Here is a 12,857-nt window from a genome sequence, read left to right on the forward strand (position 1 = left end):
ACAGCCCCAATTAATGCTGCCTCTTGGATTTCCACCTGAAAGAAAGGAAAAGAAATGGGAGAGTCCCATCTCTTGCCCTGATCTGCAGTTAAGGGCCACCAGTGTTTGCAATGTGCATGTGGAGTACATCTACAGTTGGCACAGACCAGGGAAGCAGAAAGGTGAGATATGGTTAACTATCACCCTTCTACTGTGCTGGTGTTTGAACAGCTTGAGAAACATGTTCAGCATCTCAAGAGAAGCAAGCAAGCAATGGTAATGCGTGCATAAACTACACAGGGGTCTAGGACTGCCATTGCCCTTCACACGGATTTTGCAGCAGCTCTGGAGCATCTGAGGCTTCCAAAAGGGAAGCAAAAAAGAAGGAGCTTTCCTTGATAAGGCTCATGTGACCAAAAGTAGAAGAAAAATGGGGATTGCACAGCTCAGTAATTTTAGTTTTATGGAAATTATACTGGAGAATTTCTGTTGAGATGCCATTCAGCTTGTGAGAGTCATTTATTGACTCTGAAGTCCATAGCTGAGATTTTATTCTAGATTTCCCCACTCAGCCAGCCCCAGCTGTTCACATGAATGAGCTTTTAGCAGAAGCTACTGCACATGAAGGTCACTGCAAAGTGTGTAAGAGAGAAGCCTGCCTTCAAGGAGACAAAACTTCCCCGTCGTTGCCTTTAATGCTATCAAAGAGATCATCTTCAAAATACAAAGCTTGTAACAGTTCAGGAGCTATAGATAAAATATTAGTAACCTTTTTTTATTTTTTGCTTTTATAATCTGAGCAAACAGATTTAACTGACAGAAAAATGTTTTATTTTCTCAAACTGGATTTTTTGTGGGCTGATAAAGCTGGATTTCACTTGAGTCTTTAGTGTTGGTCTGAGATCAAATATTATAGAGTTATTATGAGCAATTGCAAAGGCAAAATGGAAGTGTGTTAATTATAAAAGTTTAAATTTAGGTAGGAACACATTTAAATGCCACTATGCCTTAATAAATAAATAAAGACTAGTAGTTATTTTTGTAGTAATAAGCTCCTAAAGTGAGAAGTACAGCCTGTATATTTGATTTACCTGTAGCTCCTGATGCGTTTGTACCATCTTCTGTTATTTCAATCTCTGCTTTGTGAATAGCTTCTGAAATATAAAGATTATCTTGCTCTGCAGAAAAATACCAACCAAACCAAACCAAAACAACAAAAAAAAGCCCACCAAAAAACAAACAAAAAAAAAAAACAAACCCAGAAATGGATATTTATAGTTATTTTCTGAATTTCAGTGCAAACACATTTGTTTAAATAAGTAAATTTAAATTAATGTGGCACTGGAACAGGTTGCCTAAGGGAGCTCTGGCTGCCCCATCCCTGGCAGTGTTCAAGGCCAGGTTGGATGGGCCTTTGAGCAACCTGGCCTAGTGGAAGGTGTCCCTGCCCATGGCACAGGGGTTGGAACTAGGTGATCTTAAGGTCCTTTCCAACCCAAACCAGTCTGTGATTCTATTTATTAAAATTCAGAATGCTGTTACCTTTTTTTTCTGCAGAATCTAAGCATCACACAACTGTTAGGTATTTCAGCCAGGCAACTAATTCAATGACAACCTGAACTTCCCTAAAGGTTGGCTAAGCCAAAGGATTCCAGTCCCTTGGCATTTAGCTGGAACAGCAGCAACTGTGTCGTAACCTGATGCTGCTGGACAGATAGTATAAAAAGTAGAACAGCTGTGAATTGTGTTTTAGAGTTTCACAGAAGAAGTAGCACAATCAACTCAGAAGGCTCAGGTCTACTGGATCATTCAATGTAAGAGTTTAGAACTATTGGGTCAGCGATCATTTTTACGCAGTCAAGCCTCTTACCTGAAATGCCTTTAAAATTAGCAGTGATGGGATCAAATGCATCTCTAATTCCCAAGGCAGAAAAAACTGTCTTTAGATCAAAAAGGCTTTGGATACTGAACCTGAAATTAATAGAGAGATTTTATTTAAATGCAGGATTTGCAGTTTCATAGAGCTAAAAGGTGGAATAGATGCAGTTTATTTCAAGCCTTTGCATTTCATCTATTTCTGTATTAGCCCAATGCATTCTGTCTGATAAGTGTACTTTGCAGAAAAGCAAGTCATCTTAACCTGAAGACAATGACAGAAGGAATCCCTTGCCTTTATCTATTGCAATCAAACTGCCTCTCAGTGTTCTTGACACAGGAACTCTGCATTTCAACAGGTGTCCTCTTGTTAACAATCTTTCTGGCTGTAGCAAAGGGCCCTTTGAAACATTTGCCAAAGATTGGCTTGTAGAAAAAAAAAAATAAATTAATGTACTAATTGGTTTTCAGTGCTTCATTAACATGAGGAATGCATTGTGAGATGTATAATGTAGCCCTTCCATGCTGATCCATACAATAGGTACAGCCACAAAAGGGCTTCCTGCACCTGATGCCTCCTGCTATGTGATTTCATTTGAATAGATGGTAGAAAATACCTCCGGGATATGTGCATTTTCTAGCAGCAGCAAATGACTAAGACAGAAAACTGACGGCTGAAACTTCTGTGCACAGTTTTCTTTGTGCACAGAAAAATGGATATGACTGGTGGGGGGTCCCCAAATTCTTTGCAGAGTACTTCCGTAGTACACTCACAAGTTGTAAAAATAAGCTATTGTGTTTTCTTAAAGGTTATCTATTTATCCTTCCTTAAGCAAAGTGAAAAATGGAGTGTGGGAAAGAGTCAAGAACATTTCTCTCTTTGTAGATTCTTAAAGGATTGTTATACCCCAAACAAATGTTAAGTTAAATCTGTAGGATCAACTGAAATACTTGGTGTCTGAAACAGTGCAGAACGAACCAGCAAGTTTTGGCATTCCTAGCTCATCTCTTCATGGCTTAAGAAAGGGGTGGAGGTTTTCTGATCATGTGATGAATAATAAAATCAAAAGCACCTCCTTTGATTTTGCCTCGTACACTGCTTGTATCAGTGCTGTCACACAGAATTCTGACAACTGAAGTAGTGAAGCCACCTTGGAGTACTGACATTGCTTACCTAGGTAGAAAAATGTCCATCTTTGTTCTCTTTAAGCTGCTGGCCCAAATGGTTATGTTTTTGGCAGAAAGGTGTGACTCAATCTGGGACAAAGATGTTCTGTGGCTGGGAAGCACTAGGAACATGCTGAGTTTCTCCCCCAGGTAGGGTAATTCAACCATGCTGAAAGCCTCCAGAGCTGCTGTCTTGAACTGGCCTGTGGGTGGGCAAATACAGATCTTTATTTCATCATTCAGGTGGGTAAAAAACCCTAAAACTCACAACCTAGGCCTGGGTAAGCAGACAGTTCAGGACTGCAGCAATGGGGTATAAGAGGTTGTCTCTAGCGCATTAGCAGCCAGCTCAGGTTGCTATTAACTCACAACAGTGGCTCATCTGAACAGAGCTGATTGTGTGAAATACCTCTATAGAGAGAGATAGATACAGATACCCTAGAGAAGTCGTGGATGCCTCATCCCTTATTTGTTAATTAGAAAGAAAATCAAAGACTTGAGATGACTGAGTCAAAATATTTAGCGTTCCTTACTTGAACTAATTTGGAGCATCCCATAAGGATTATATATATTCTAAATCAGTATTCAAATATAGTTGACAAATTGCCTGGGAAAAAAGAATATGTAAAGTAGCTGCAGTACACTGCATGTATAAATAGTAATAGGCATGTTTAAACAGTAATGTTGACATTTTATTAGAGCAGTGTTAACTGTCCCCAGGCTGATTTGTTCTGTGTGGCCATGTTAAAGGGATAAACAGTGTTGTAAATGCCGCTATCTATAACAAGTCATTGCTAATCTTTCTTGGTCTGTGTTCTGGATCCTGATAGGAGACAGCTGTTTTCATTTAATAATGAAAGAAAGTTATCTCATGCCTCTCCATTGTTGTACTGGGCCTGTCTTTTGTATTAATTTCAAAATGACTTGTTAGACATGCTTCTTGCATTTCTAGTGGCAAAAACTGAATTGGCCCTATCAAATCTGACAATCAGCAAATTTTAAATGATCCCTTTTATCAAGGATAATCAAGTCACAGAAAGAAATAAAAAGTGAGATGAATTGAAATATCGGGTGTGTACCTATAGAGATTTCTCTCACCTTGATTTACCTTGGACCCATCAGCTGGAAAAAAAAATGGAGAAAGCAAAAAGATTCAGGTGTGGTCAACCTTGAGTTACCACCCTGAGCTGATTCTGTAGTGCACCATGCAAGGTATTTTTAGCAAGTCATAGAAATACTAAGAGTATTTTATTGAGCATGTATATGGGCTCATTGAAAGCATTATGGACATTGCTAGTAATTAGTTTTCAAGAAAGATTAAATTGGAAAAGTGCAGAAAAGAACTAGTAGAGAATTGGAGTATCTGAAGGGGTTGGCATCTTCAGCTTAGCTAAGAGGAAATTCAGAGGCAGCTTGGTGACTTGCAAATGCATTTAGGAGTAAATATGGAAGCTGAAGAGGAGCTATTTAACTGAAGGGATAAAGCTGGAGCAATGCTAAGAGATATAAATTGGTCTTGAAAAAAATTAGATTTGGAATTAGGAAGGTTTTTACCCAAGTGCAGTTCTGAAATCTAGCGTAGAAAGGAAAGGAGCTTTTTACAGTTTGAAAGATTGTAGGGCTAAATGGTTGAATTCCTGGTGACAGGAAATTAGGCCTACAACATGAGCCCTTCTGTCAGCAACCCACATACTCCAAGCCTTTGAAAGGAGCAAACACTATATTCACATATTACGCAAATAAAAGTTTGACCTATGTTTATACTGGTTTAAGCTTGTCCTGAGGTAATCCACTGATTGGGTATAAGGTCCATAAAACTTTCTCTCTGCTTTGTTGCATAATTTGGCCCTAAAGATCTCCAATTTTACCCTAAAGCCTTGGGGGCAGGCTGTGACCAGAGACAGGGGGCATGGGTGTGCAGTGCAGTGCAATGATATTATCCTCTCTCTGGGACTTACACACTCAATGAACAAACAGTGAAAAAGCTAAGGGGGTGGGAAATTTTTTACCTTTCCAAGCTGGGAAAGTAACACCTCTTAGTGTGGTACCTGTGGAAATTAAATAAATAAAACTTCTAAGTCATACAATAGAGCAAATCTGGATTAAGGACAGTTACCATAGTTAACTTCAGCTGTGTGATGCATCGTGGGCACTTTCAGTGTTGAGCCCTCTGCCGTGGTAAAAGACAACATCTGGGTATCCATAAAGGAAAACTTCTTTTGCCACATGTTTTTGAAGTACATGGTGCTCACCAAGGCAACCCGGCTGAGTGGCGACACAGCGCTCTCCAAGCTCATGCTGCACACATCCCTGTCTGCATGGAAAAGAGATGGGGAGGGGGACACATGTCATCCTACTCACCGAGGCCTGAAGGCCAAATCTGTGTGAGTAAATAAAGCAAGTTGGGACTGCTCTTCATCCCTAAAGGCAAGAGGCACAACTCACAAGGCACTGCTAAACCCCCTACCTTCCCCCCCCGCAACTGTACATGCACCTCACTGGGGTTTCCTGTTGATCCATGCTCTCCTCAGCTTGAGTTGGTCAGTATTGAGGGCTGAAGTTGTGCCAGGACTATGCTTCTCACTGAACAGCACAGATGACAGTAGCTCACTGCTCAGCATCATGCCCTGGCCCTAACTGCTTTTCTACCTGAAATGTGCCCATATCTTGGAGTAGCGTATCGTTAGCACCAGAAAACTCTCATGAAATGGATTCATGATGACAGGCCACTTTACAAGGTAACTAAGTCTACTGAAGCTTATATCCTAATTCTCCCCCTCTCCTATTCACTGGCCAGTTCAAATGATCCTGCTTTGGGTATCTCAGCAATTTTTGACAGTGCAATCCACTTTTAATTCACTGATATGTAGGTGAGCACCACAATATGAACTCCCATTTTAGTACCTGCTTCTAGAGCAATACTTTTCTACCATGAAGCTGTATCACTTATAACAGTTCATCTGAGAAGGATAGACCTCTTTTTTTAATAGTATCTTTAATGTGTGTGTTTAACATCACCTTGCATGTTGATGGCCAAATTAACACTCACGTAACTTAAGCTGATGGGGTAAATCAGGGATTGATTTGCTTTGTGGCTTCTAAAGACTTGCTTTTTCAATTATTTTTTTCATTAACACAGAATTTAATTTCATTACTTTCCTTGCTTGTGGAAAGTAAATTCTTTTTAGTTCACATTTTGACTTCCTCAACTCAGAGTGTGACTGCTGAGCTGATGGACCTGCACTTTCCCAACAGCAGCATGAAAGCATTCAATGGAGCAGACTCAGTCCCTGGGGAATATGGCTGCTCCTCATTAAAACTGAAAATACTGTGAAGGATTGCCATGTTAAAAATTAGAGGAACAAGGTCAAGAGTTTACCAGCTGGATACTGCAAATATATACTCTCAGATTCAGACTATTACAGCTCTTTCTTCACGTTAGAAATCAGCATTATGGACATTCCTGGCTCTCAGCCTTGGTTTGAACAACACAGTGTGGCAAAAATACTTCATACTTGGTTAAATGCAATTTCTCTCTTTACTTTCATTTTAGATTCTATTCATGTGCAGTCATTCTCATGGGTTGTTACATTACCTCCAAGGTTACCAGTGATCGAGTCCTGTATTTGAGCTGTGCTTCTGTTTGGGTCAGTGAAGTTGATCTGCTGCAGGCTGCTGTTTGCCCAGTGCACAGCACATGCAACAAAATGGGGTGAGAGCTGCACTCTGGCATCCACAAAGAAGGAACATGCCAGCTGAACCACCATGCCTTGGCTGGAGTCAGTCACTCCTTTGTACATTGCATGTAAGAACTCCTGCACACTTTGATCTGACAGGCAAGAGAGAGGGGAAAAAAATGTAATTAGTGTGTTGAGGTTAAGGAAAGCAGAGATTGCACAGCTCTCTCCAGCTCCAAACTCCAGTGCTGATGCTGATGCAGCACTGATGTTCCTCTGAAAGTTAAATCACTATCACAACTGAAGCACCCTTGACTTTATAGGGTATTACTGTCAAGTGCTGCTTTCAAGGATGGTGACGCACTGGGCATAGGAAAGCACTCTTTATGTTGCTGTAGAAATCACTCTAATGCAGATTATGTCAAGTGGCTGATTTCACATCAGGCTCACACTTCCATGCAAACACAGCCTTTACAGTTCATAAGGTAAGTAATTTTTTCTTGGGCATCTCTGAGCTTCCATTACACTCAGTGGATAAAGAACTGGCTGGATGGCTGCACACAAAGAGTTGTGTTCAATGGCTCAATGTCCAGCTGGAGACCAGTAACGAGTGGTGTCCCTCAGGGATCGGTGTTGGGACCAGTCTTGTTTAACATCTTTGTTGGTGACATGGACAGTGGGATTGAGTGCGCCCTCAGCAAGTTTGCTGATGACACCAAGCTGTGTGGTTCAGTTGATATGCTGGAGGGAAGGAATGCCATCCAGAGGGACCTCGACACGCTTGTGAGGTGGGCTGATGCCAACCTCATGAAGTTTAACCATGGCAAGTGCAAGGTCCTACACCTGGGTCGGAGCAATTGCAGGCACAGCTACAGGTTGGGCAGAGAAGAGATTCAGAGCAGCCCTGCGGAGAAGGACTTGGGGGTGTTGGTTAATGAGAAAATGACCATGAGCTGGCTTCAGTGTGCACTCGCAGCCCAGAAAGCCAACCGTATCCCGGGCTGCATCAACAGGAGCGTGACCAGCAGGTCGAAGGAGGTGATCCTGCCCTTTTACTCTGCTCTTGTGAGACCTCACCTGGAGTATTGTGTGCAGTTCTGGTGTCCTCAACATAAAAGGGACATGGAACTGTTGGAACAAGTGCAGAGAAGGGCCACGAGGATGATCAGGGGACTGGAGCACCTCCCGTATGAAGACAGGCTGAAGAAGTTGGGGCTGTTCAGCCTGGAGAAGAGAAGTCTGCGTGGAGACCTCATAGCAGCCTTCCAGTATCTGAAGGGGGCCTATAGGGATGCTGGGGAGGGACTCTTCATTAGGGACTGTAGTGATAGGACAAAGGGTAACGGGTTAAAATTTAAACAGGGGAAGTTTAGATTGGATATAAGGAAGAAGTTCTTTACTGTAAGGGTGGTGAGGCACTGGAATGGGTTGCCCAGGGAAGTTGTGAATGCTCCATCCCTGGTGGTGTTCAAGACCAGGTTGGACAGAGCCATGGGTGACCTGGTTTAGTGTGAGGTGTCCCTGCATGGCAGGGGGGTTGGAACCTGATGATCTTAAGGTCCTTTCCAACCCTAATTATTCTATGATTCTATGATTAGCTAGATCTAGCACCTCTGACTGTGACTGGCTGAGCTGCCAATGCCACAATACTGCCATCTCCTTTTCCTACCATTATCAATGCCACCCATCCCAGGAAAGGCATCTCCCTGGCTGCCCCAGGTCTGTCTCTGCTACCCTTGGCTCTGATGTGTTGTTTTGTTTCTTGAAGGATGGCATCCTGAACTAGCCTGTTATTGCAGGTGAGCCCTGGGAGTGCCAGATAGAGATGACAGGTTGCTTCATGTGTGTTAGAAGCAACTTTTCTTTTTATATGAACTCCAACAGTATCTTTTTTTTTTTTTTTTGAAGTACAATTATATTTCCCATTAATTTTATTTTTTTTTAATTCCTAGGAACCCTCAGATCCTTTCCTAAAAACACTCTTCTTTGGCCCATTGTTCCCTGATTTGAACACTGATTATTCCCTTTAAATGCAGTATTTTGCACTTGTCCTTATTGAATTATGTCCTATTCACTTCATCCATTTCTCTGATTTTCAAGGATCCTTTAAAATTCTGTTCTGGTCTTCCAAAATGCTTGTAGCAATTATGAGCTCAGTGTCATTCAAAAATTCAGTATTCTCTAGTTTGTTCTCTACCAATGAAAATAGTTGAATAATGTCCTGATCTCCTGTTCCTCACGGTAGTTCAGCGGTGGTAGCTTCTGTGATGGACACAAGGTTGAGGTGTAGGCCCAACAGGAGCATGAGTCCTGCAAACTTAGAGGCTCTCGTGTTTCTAAAATCCCACAGTTTCTAGGAGGCTCTTCCTCCATTTCTGTCTGTCATTATTTTGCTTGCTGTAATGATTTGTCATGGGATGGTTCATGCTGAGGTGACCTCCTGAGGCCTGGGACTTGCACCCAGACTGAACAATGTTTACAGGCTCTACATGAAATTAAAGGGAAGAATCACCCAGTTTCTCCAGACACCTGTGTGTGTAGGTAGGGATGGAGGGAAGTCAGACTGGACTGTTGCTTGGGACATGGGCAGCTTGGGGCAGCTAACGAGGGATGTCCATCCTGCCTGGACCAATGTGTCCCAAGCTGAGTGTCAGGTCAAGGGCAGGATCACTGTGAGCCTCTAACTGCCAGCCAGGTCATCAGGAGACTTACTGCATCAGTTCAGATTCTTGATGGGGTAAAGGGAGAGTTTCACATCCACCGGTTTCTATCACCTGAGAATCCAGTGCATGTTTTCTGACCTCACAGGAAAATCTTCTTCACAGAAAGGGTGGTCAGGCATTGGAACCAGCTTCCCAGGGAAGTGGTGGAATCACCGTGCCTGGAAGTGTTCAAAAGACATGTCGATGAAGCCCTTGGTGATATGGTTTACTGGTGGACTTAGCAGTCTTGGGGTAATGGTTGGACTTGATCCTAAAGGTCTTTTCCAGCCTAGTTGATTCTATGATTCTGTAGTGCTCCTTCAATAATGTACAGAAAGACTAATCACCCATGGGAAGTTTGGTATTGAAATTTAGATCTATTACTCTTTAAGGGATAAACTATTGAACTCCTTGAGCAGATGACAAGAAAACTCACACAGTCTGAGGTGTAAAGTGCTTTTCTCGTGTGTTTTTCATTAGTGCTGGAGCATTTGGCAAGCTCCCTCTGGAGGATGTGGGAAACCAAAGATGGTAAATTGGAAGCAGATGTTAACGTGAGGTGTGGTATCCTGAGCTTGTAACTTCAGTCATATCAAAGTGCTTAGCTAACCAAAGTCCTGAACTCTTACTTGGAGAACAGTTCAAAATTGCTTTAAAATACCTTCAATAAAATAAAGCAGCAAGGAGAAATCATGTTAAAGCATGTGATTTTGTCTGTGCTGTCTAGAGAAACATCCCTTTCAAAATGGTTCTTGTTAGTACTAGAATAAAGGTGAACAAGACTTCCAAACATTAAAAGATTACAAGTGCATGAAAGAGCGGATTCTCCATGAATAGTGAATGAACCATCAATGTTTTCATTGTTTTCAACCTGTTAAGTTTTTAACCACATCCTTCACTATTGTTCAAGACAGACCATCAGAAACATTAATGCAAATATCTAATGGAAGAAAGGAATTTTATCAGATATGCATATGTATGTGATTTAGTTTTACACATCTGATAGGAAATATGATCTTTTTGATGTATTTATTTGATTTAAACCATTTAAGGAAGTTTTCTTCTCTATCACTGGAAATGTGCTACTCTAACCAATTGCAATAGATCCCATCCTATTTTATCTTCACATTCATGCATTAATATTACTGAAAGCCAAAGCTCATGTGCCTTGTGCCACAGACAACTAAAATGGATATAAAACATCTGCTTGGTATGGTGTGCCACATGGGAAGTAAGGCAGCAAAAAAGAGCTATCAGGTCATTAACAACCCCTGCACTTCATTGCATTTTGTGTGGAGATGTGTGCCTGAATTTCACTGTGCAATATTATTTTTAGGATTCTTTCTTACTACCTGAACCCCTGATGAACAGAATTGTCAAGCAAGCTATAATCCCTGTATGAATTAATGTTATTTAAAATTACCCTACTGAATTTACAGAAACGGGAGTCTTATAGGCAAGACTTCATTGTATCAGTTGCTCTTGATAGAGATGCATTGTCCTTGTGTCAGTACATGCAGCTGTATCTGTATATATCAGCCAGAGGTAGCTCTTACCTCTGTGTGGTTTTGAATATCAATGCTATACAGAATGGTAATGGTGACTAAGGCAGTTACAGCACAGGCCAATGAAATTGCTGTAGGTTTTGTCTTTAGTCTTCATACGCTGAGAGTAAATCTCATGCCGAGAAATAGCAGTGTCATCTCTATACATAAGTTTTGTATGTAAGCTGCAAATTTTGAAGATGAGACAGTCATCTGCTTTTCATAAACATTGTGCCCATAATGTAAAATAGTTTTTGACGTGTGATGTGAGATGGTAGGATAATCCAGAACTAAAATGCAAACAGCATCCTTAAATTCAGCTGACTTAATGCTGGATTTTAAGACATCTGCCTTTTCCATATCTCTTCCAGATTCCCTGTGAGTTTTATTTTAGCCTGCTTTCAGGGAAAGATGCAACTGCATCTTCCATCTGTCTATGTATGTCTCTGCCAGTCTCCTTCTAGTAACTTTTCATCTTTTTGTCCAGTTGTAAAAACATTAGAAAAAGGTTCAAAGTCTTAAAGATAATTCAATTTCTATAGGTTTCATAAAATTTGTTAATGGGACAGGAGAGAAAACGTAAGTGGGAATGGAGAGAAAACAGCTGTCCTCTGCCCGGCACCTCCTCGCAGATGACACAGGGATGTCAGCACACAATGGACATGGTGGATCTCTGGGAAACCAGGACCAATTCTGCTGTGCGTGGAAGTAGCTTTTCTAAATGTAGTTGTATTTCAGTGCAGTAAAAGAGTAAGCACTGACCAAGAGAAAAGAGGAACAATAACATGTGTATCAACTATTCCCTTGAGTTTTCTTTCTCCAGCTGGTACCTGGTTATCAAAGATGGGGAAAACACTCCTGAACTACATCTTACAGTGAGACAGAAGACAGAAGTTTAGTATGACGTGTGTAATTGCTGTCTCCTTAGTAAAGCTGTAAATTTATGGCAAAATGTAAGACAAGAAGTATTTTTTATAAGCCGTACATTACCAAGAATGTTGTATCCTAGAGCATCCTGCAGTTCCGTAAAGGTATTTCCTTGAGCTCCAAACTGCAGAAGCTCCAACGAAACAGCCACACTTGCTGGAGAGACTACCAGATTGGTTCTGTTCTCTGCTTCAGATACATGTTGGTAGAGATTGATGGCAAATTCAGTCTTCAGCTCTTTCAGCTCGCCATAGGAGATGCAGTTTGCTTTGGTAAAGCAAGAAGCAGACAGGACAAAAGCAAAGAAGAAAACGGGCAACATGAAGGCGAGCTGGGAACACTCTCCACCAGCTAATCATACCTGCAATTAACAATACAGATTCATTTAGAAAATCAATAGGTTGAGCTGATAGAGGAACTTTCTCTTTCCATCAGTGTTAAGATATCACTTGCAATAGTAGTCATCATTGTTAAAATACTTGTCCAGGTCTACCCAGTTACGTCATAAAAAAATGAGTAGGGACATGCTGATGACTCTGCTGACTAACAAGAACTGAGTTTTCCAGAATGTTATACTGTATAGGATGTTTGGCCATCGCACTGTATGGAGACACAGAACCCCTTGGTTAAAAAGTTAGCTACCTGCACAGATGGTGGGACACCTTAGTGCAGTCTCCATGGTGCTGAGCACCCACAGCTCCCTTCTGTTCCCAGCAGAAAGGGGGTCACATCCAGCACGCCAGAAGTAAGGCAACCCCTTGTGAGGTGCAGGTATCTAGCTGGAGGCTCCAGTCTGGGTTTTAGATCCATGTTTGCTAAAGCCTGGATTCAAATCCCCCTCCCCACACCCTACCTCCACCATTATTCCTTCTATGAAATTTATCCCAGTAAAAAAGGTTATATTTACAAAAGGCACCAGTGCTTGCAGCACAAAATGAGTGCTTCGGAATTTGATGGGAAATCAAGCGTTGGTCAATGTTCTATTA

General features: G+C 41.5%; 2 protein-coding genes across 5 annotated transcripts in view; one reads left to right on the forward strand and one right to left on the reverse strand.

Annotated features, from left to right (window-relative positions):
- INTS6 (integrator complex subunit 6) overlaps positions 1–1,237 on the forward strand; it is a 49,766-nt gene extending 48,529 nt beyond the window's left edge. Inside the window, exon 18 of the mRNA XM_062618942.1 lies at positions 5–1,237. Coding sequence (XP_062474926.1) covers positions 5–14 — 10 coding nt within the window. The 3' untranslated portion in view covers positions 15–1,237. The remainder of the gene's footprint in view (positions 1–4) is intronic.
- The window catches only part of SERPINE3 (serpin family E member 3), a 41,666-nt gene that overhangs the window by 3,853 nt on the left and 24,956 nt on the right, over positions 1–12,857 (reverse strand). For all 4 annotated transcript variants that reach the window (XM_062618949.1, XM_062618948.1, XM_062618947.1 and 1 more), the window contains exons 2-7: positions 11,935–12,232; positions 6,617–6,850; positions 5,138–5,335; positions 3,029–3,224; positions 1,850–1,950; positions 1,071–1,157 (exon numbers count right to left, since the gene is read on the reverse strand). In XM_062618949.1, coding sequence (XP_062474933.1) covers positions 1,071–1,157; positions 1,850–1,950; positions 3,029–3,224; positions 5,138–5,335; positions 6,617–6,850; positions 11,935–12,193 — 1,075 coding nt within the window. In that variant the 5' untranslated portion in view covers positions 12,194–12,232. The remainder of the gene's footprint in view (positions 1–1,070; positions 1,158–1,849; positions 1,951–3,028; positions 3,225–5,137; positions 5,336–6,616; positions 6,851–11,934; positions 12,233–12,857) is intronic.

The sequence above is a fragment of the Pezoporus occidentalis genome, unplaced genomic scaffold (assembly GCF_034315485.1).
Source record: "Pezoporus occidentalis ecotype Australia unplaced genomic scaffold, CSIRO_AGI_Poc_V1 ctg207, whole genome shotgun sequence".
In the NCBI taxonomy this organism is placed as follows: Eukaryota; Metazoa; Chordata; class Aves; order Psittaciformes; family Psittacidae; genus Pezoporus; species Pezoporus occidentalis.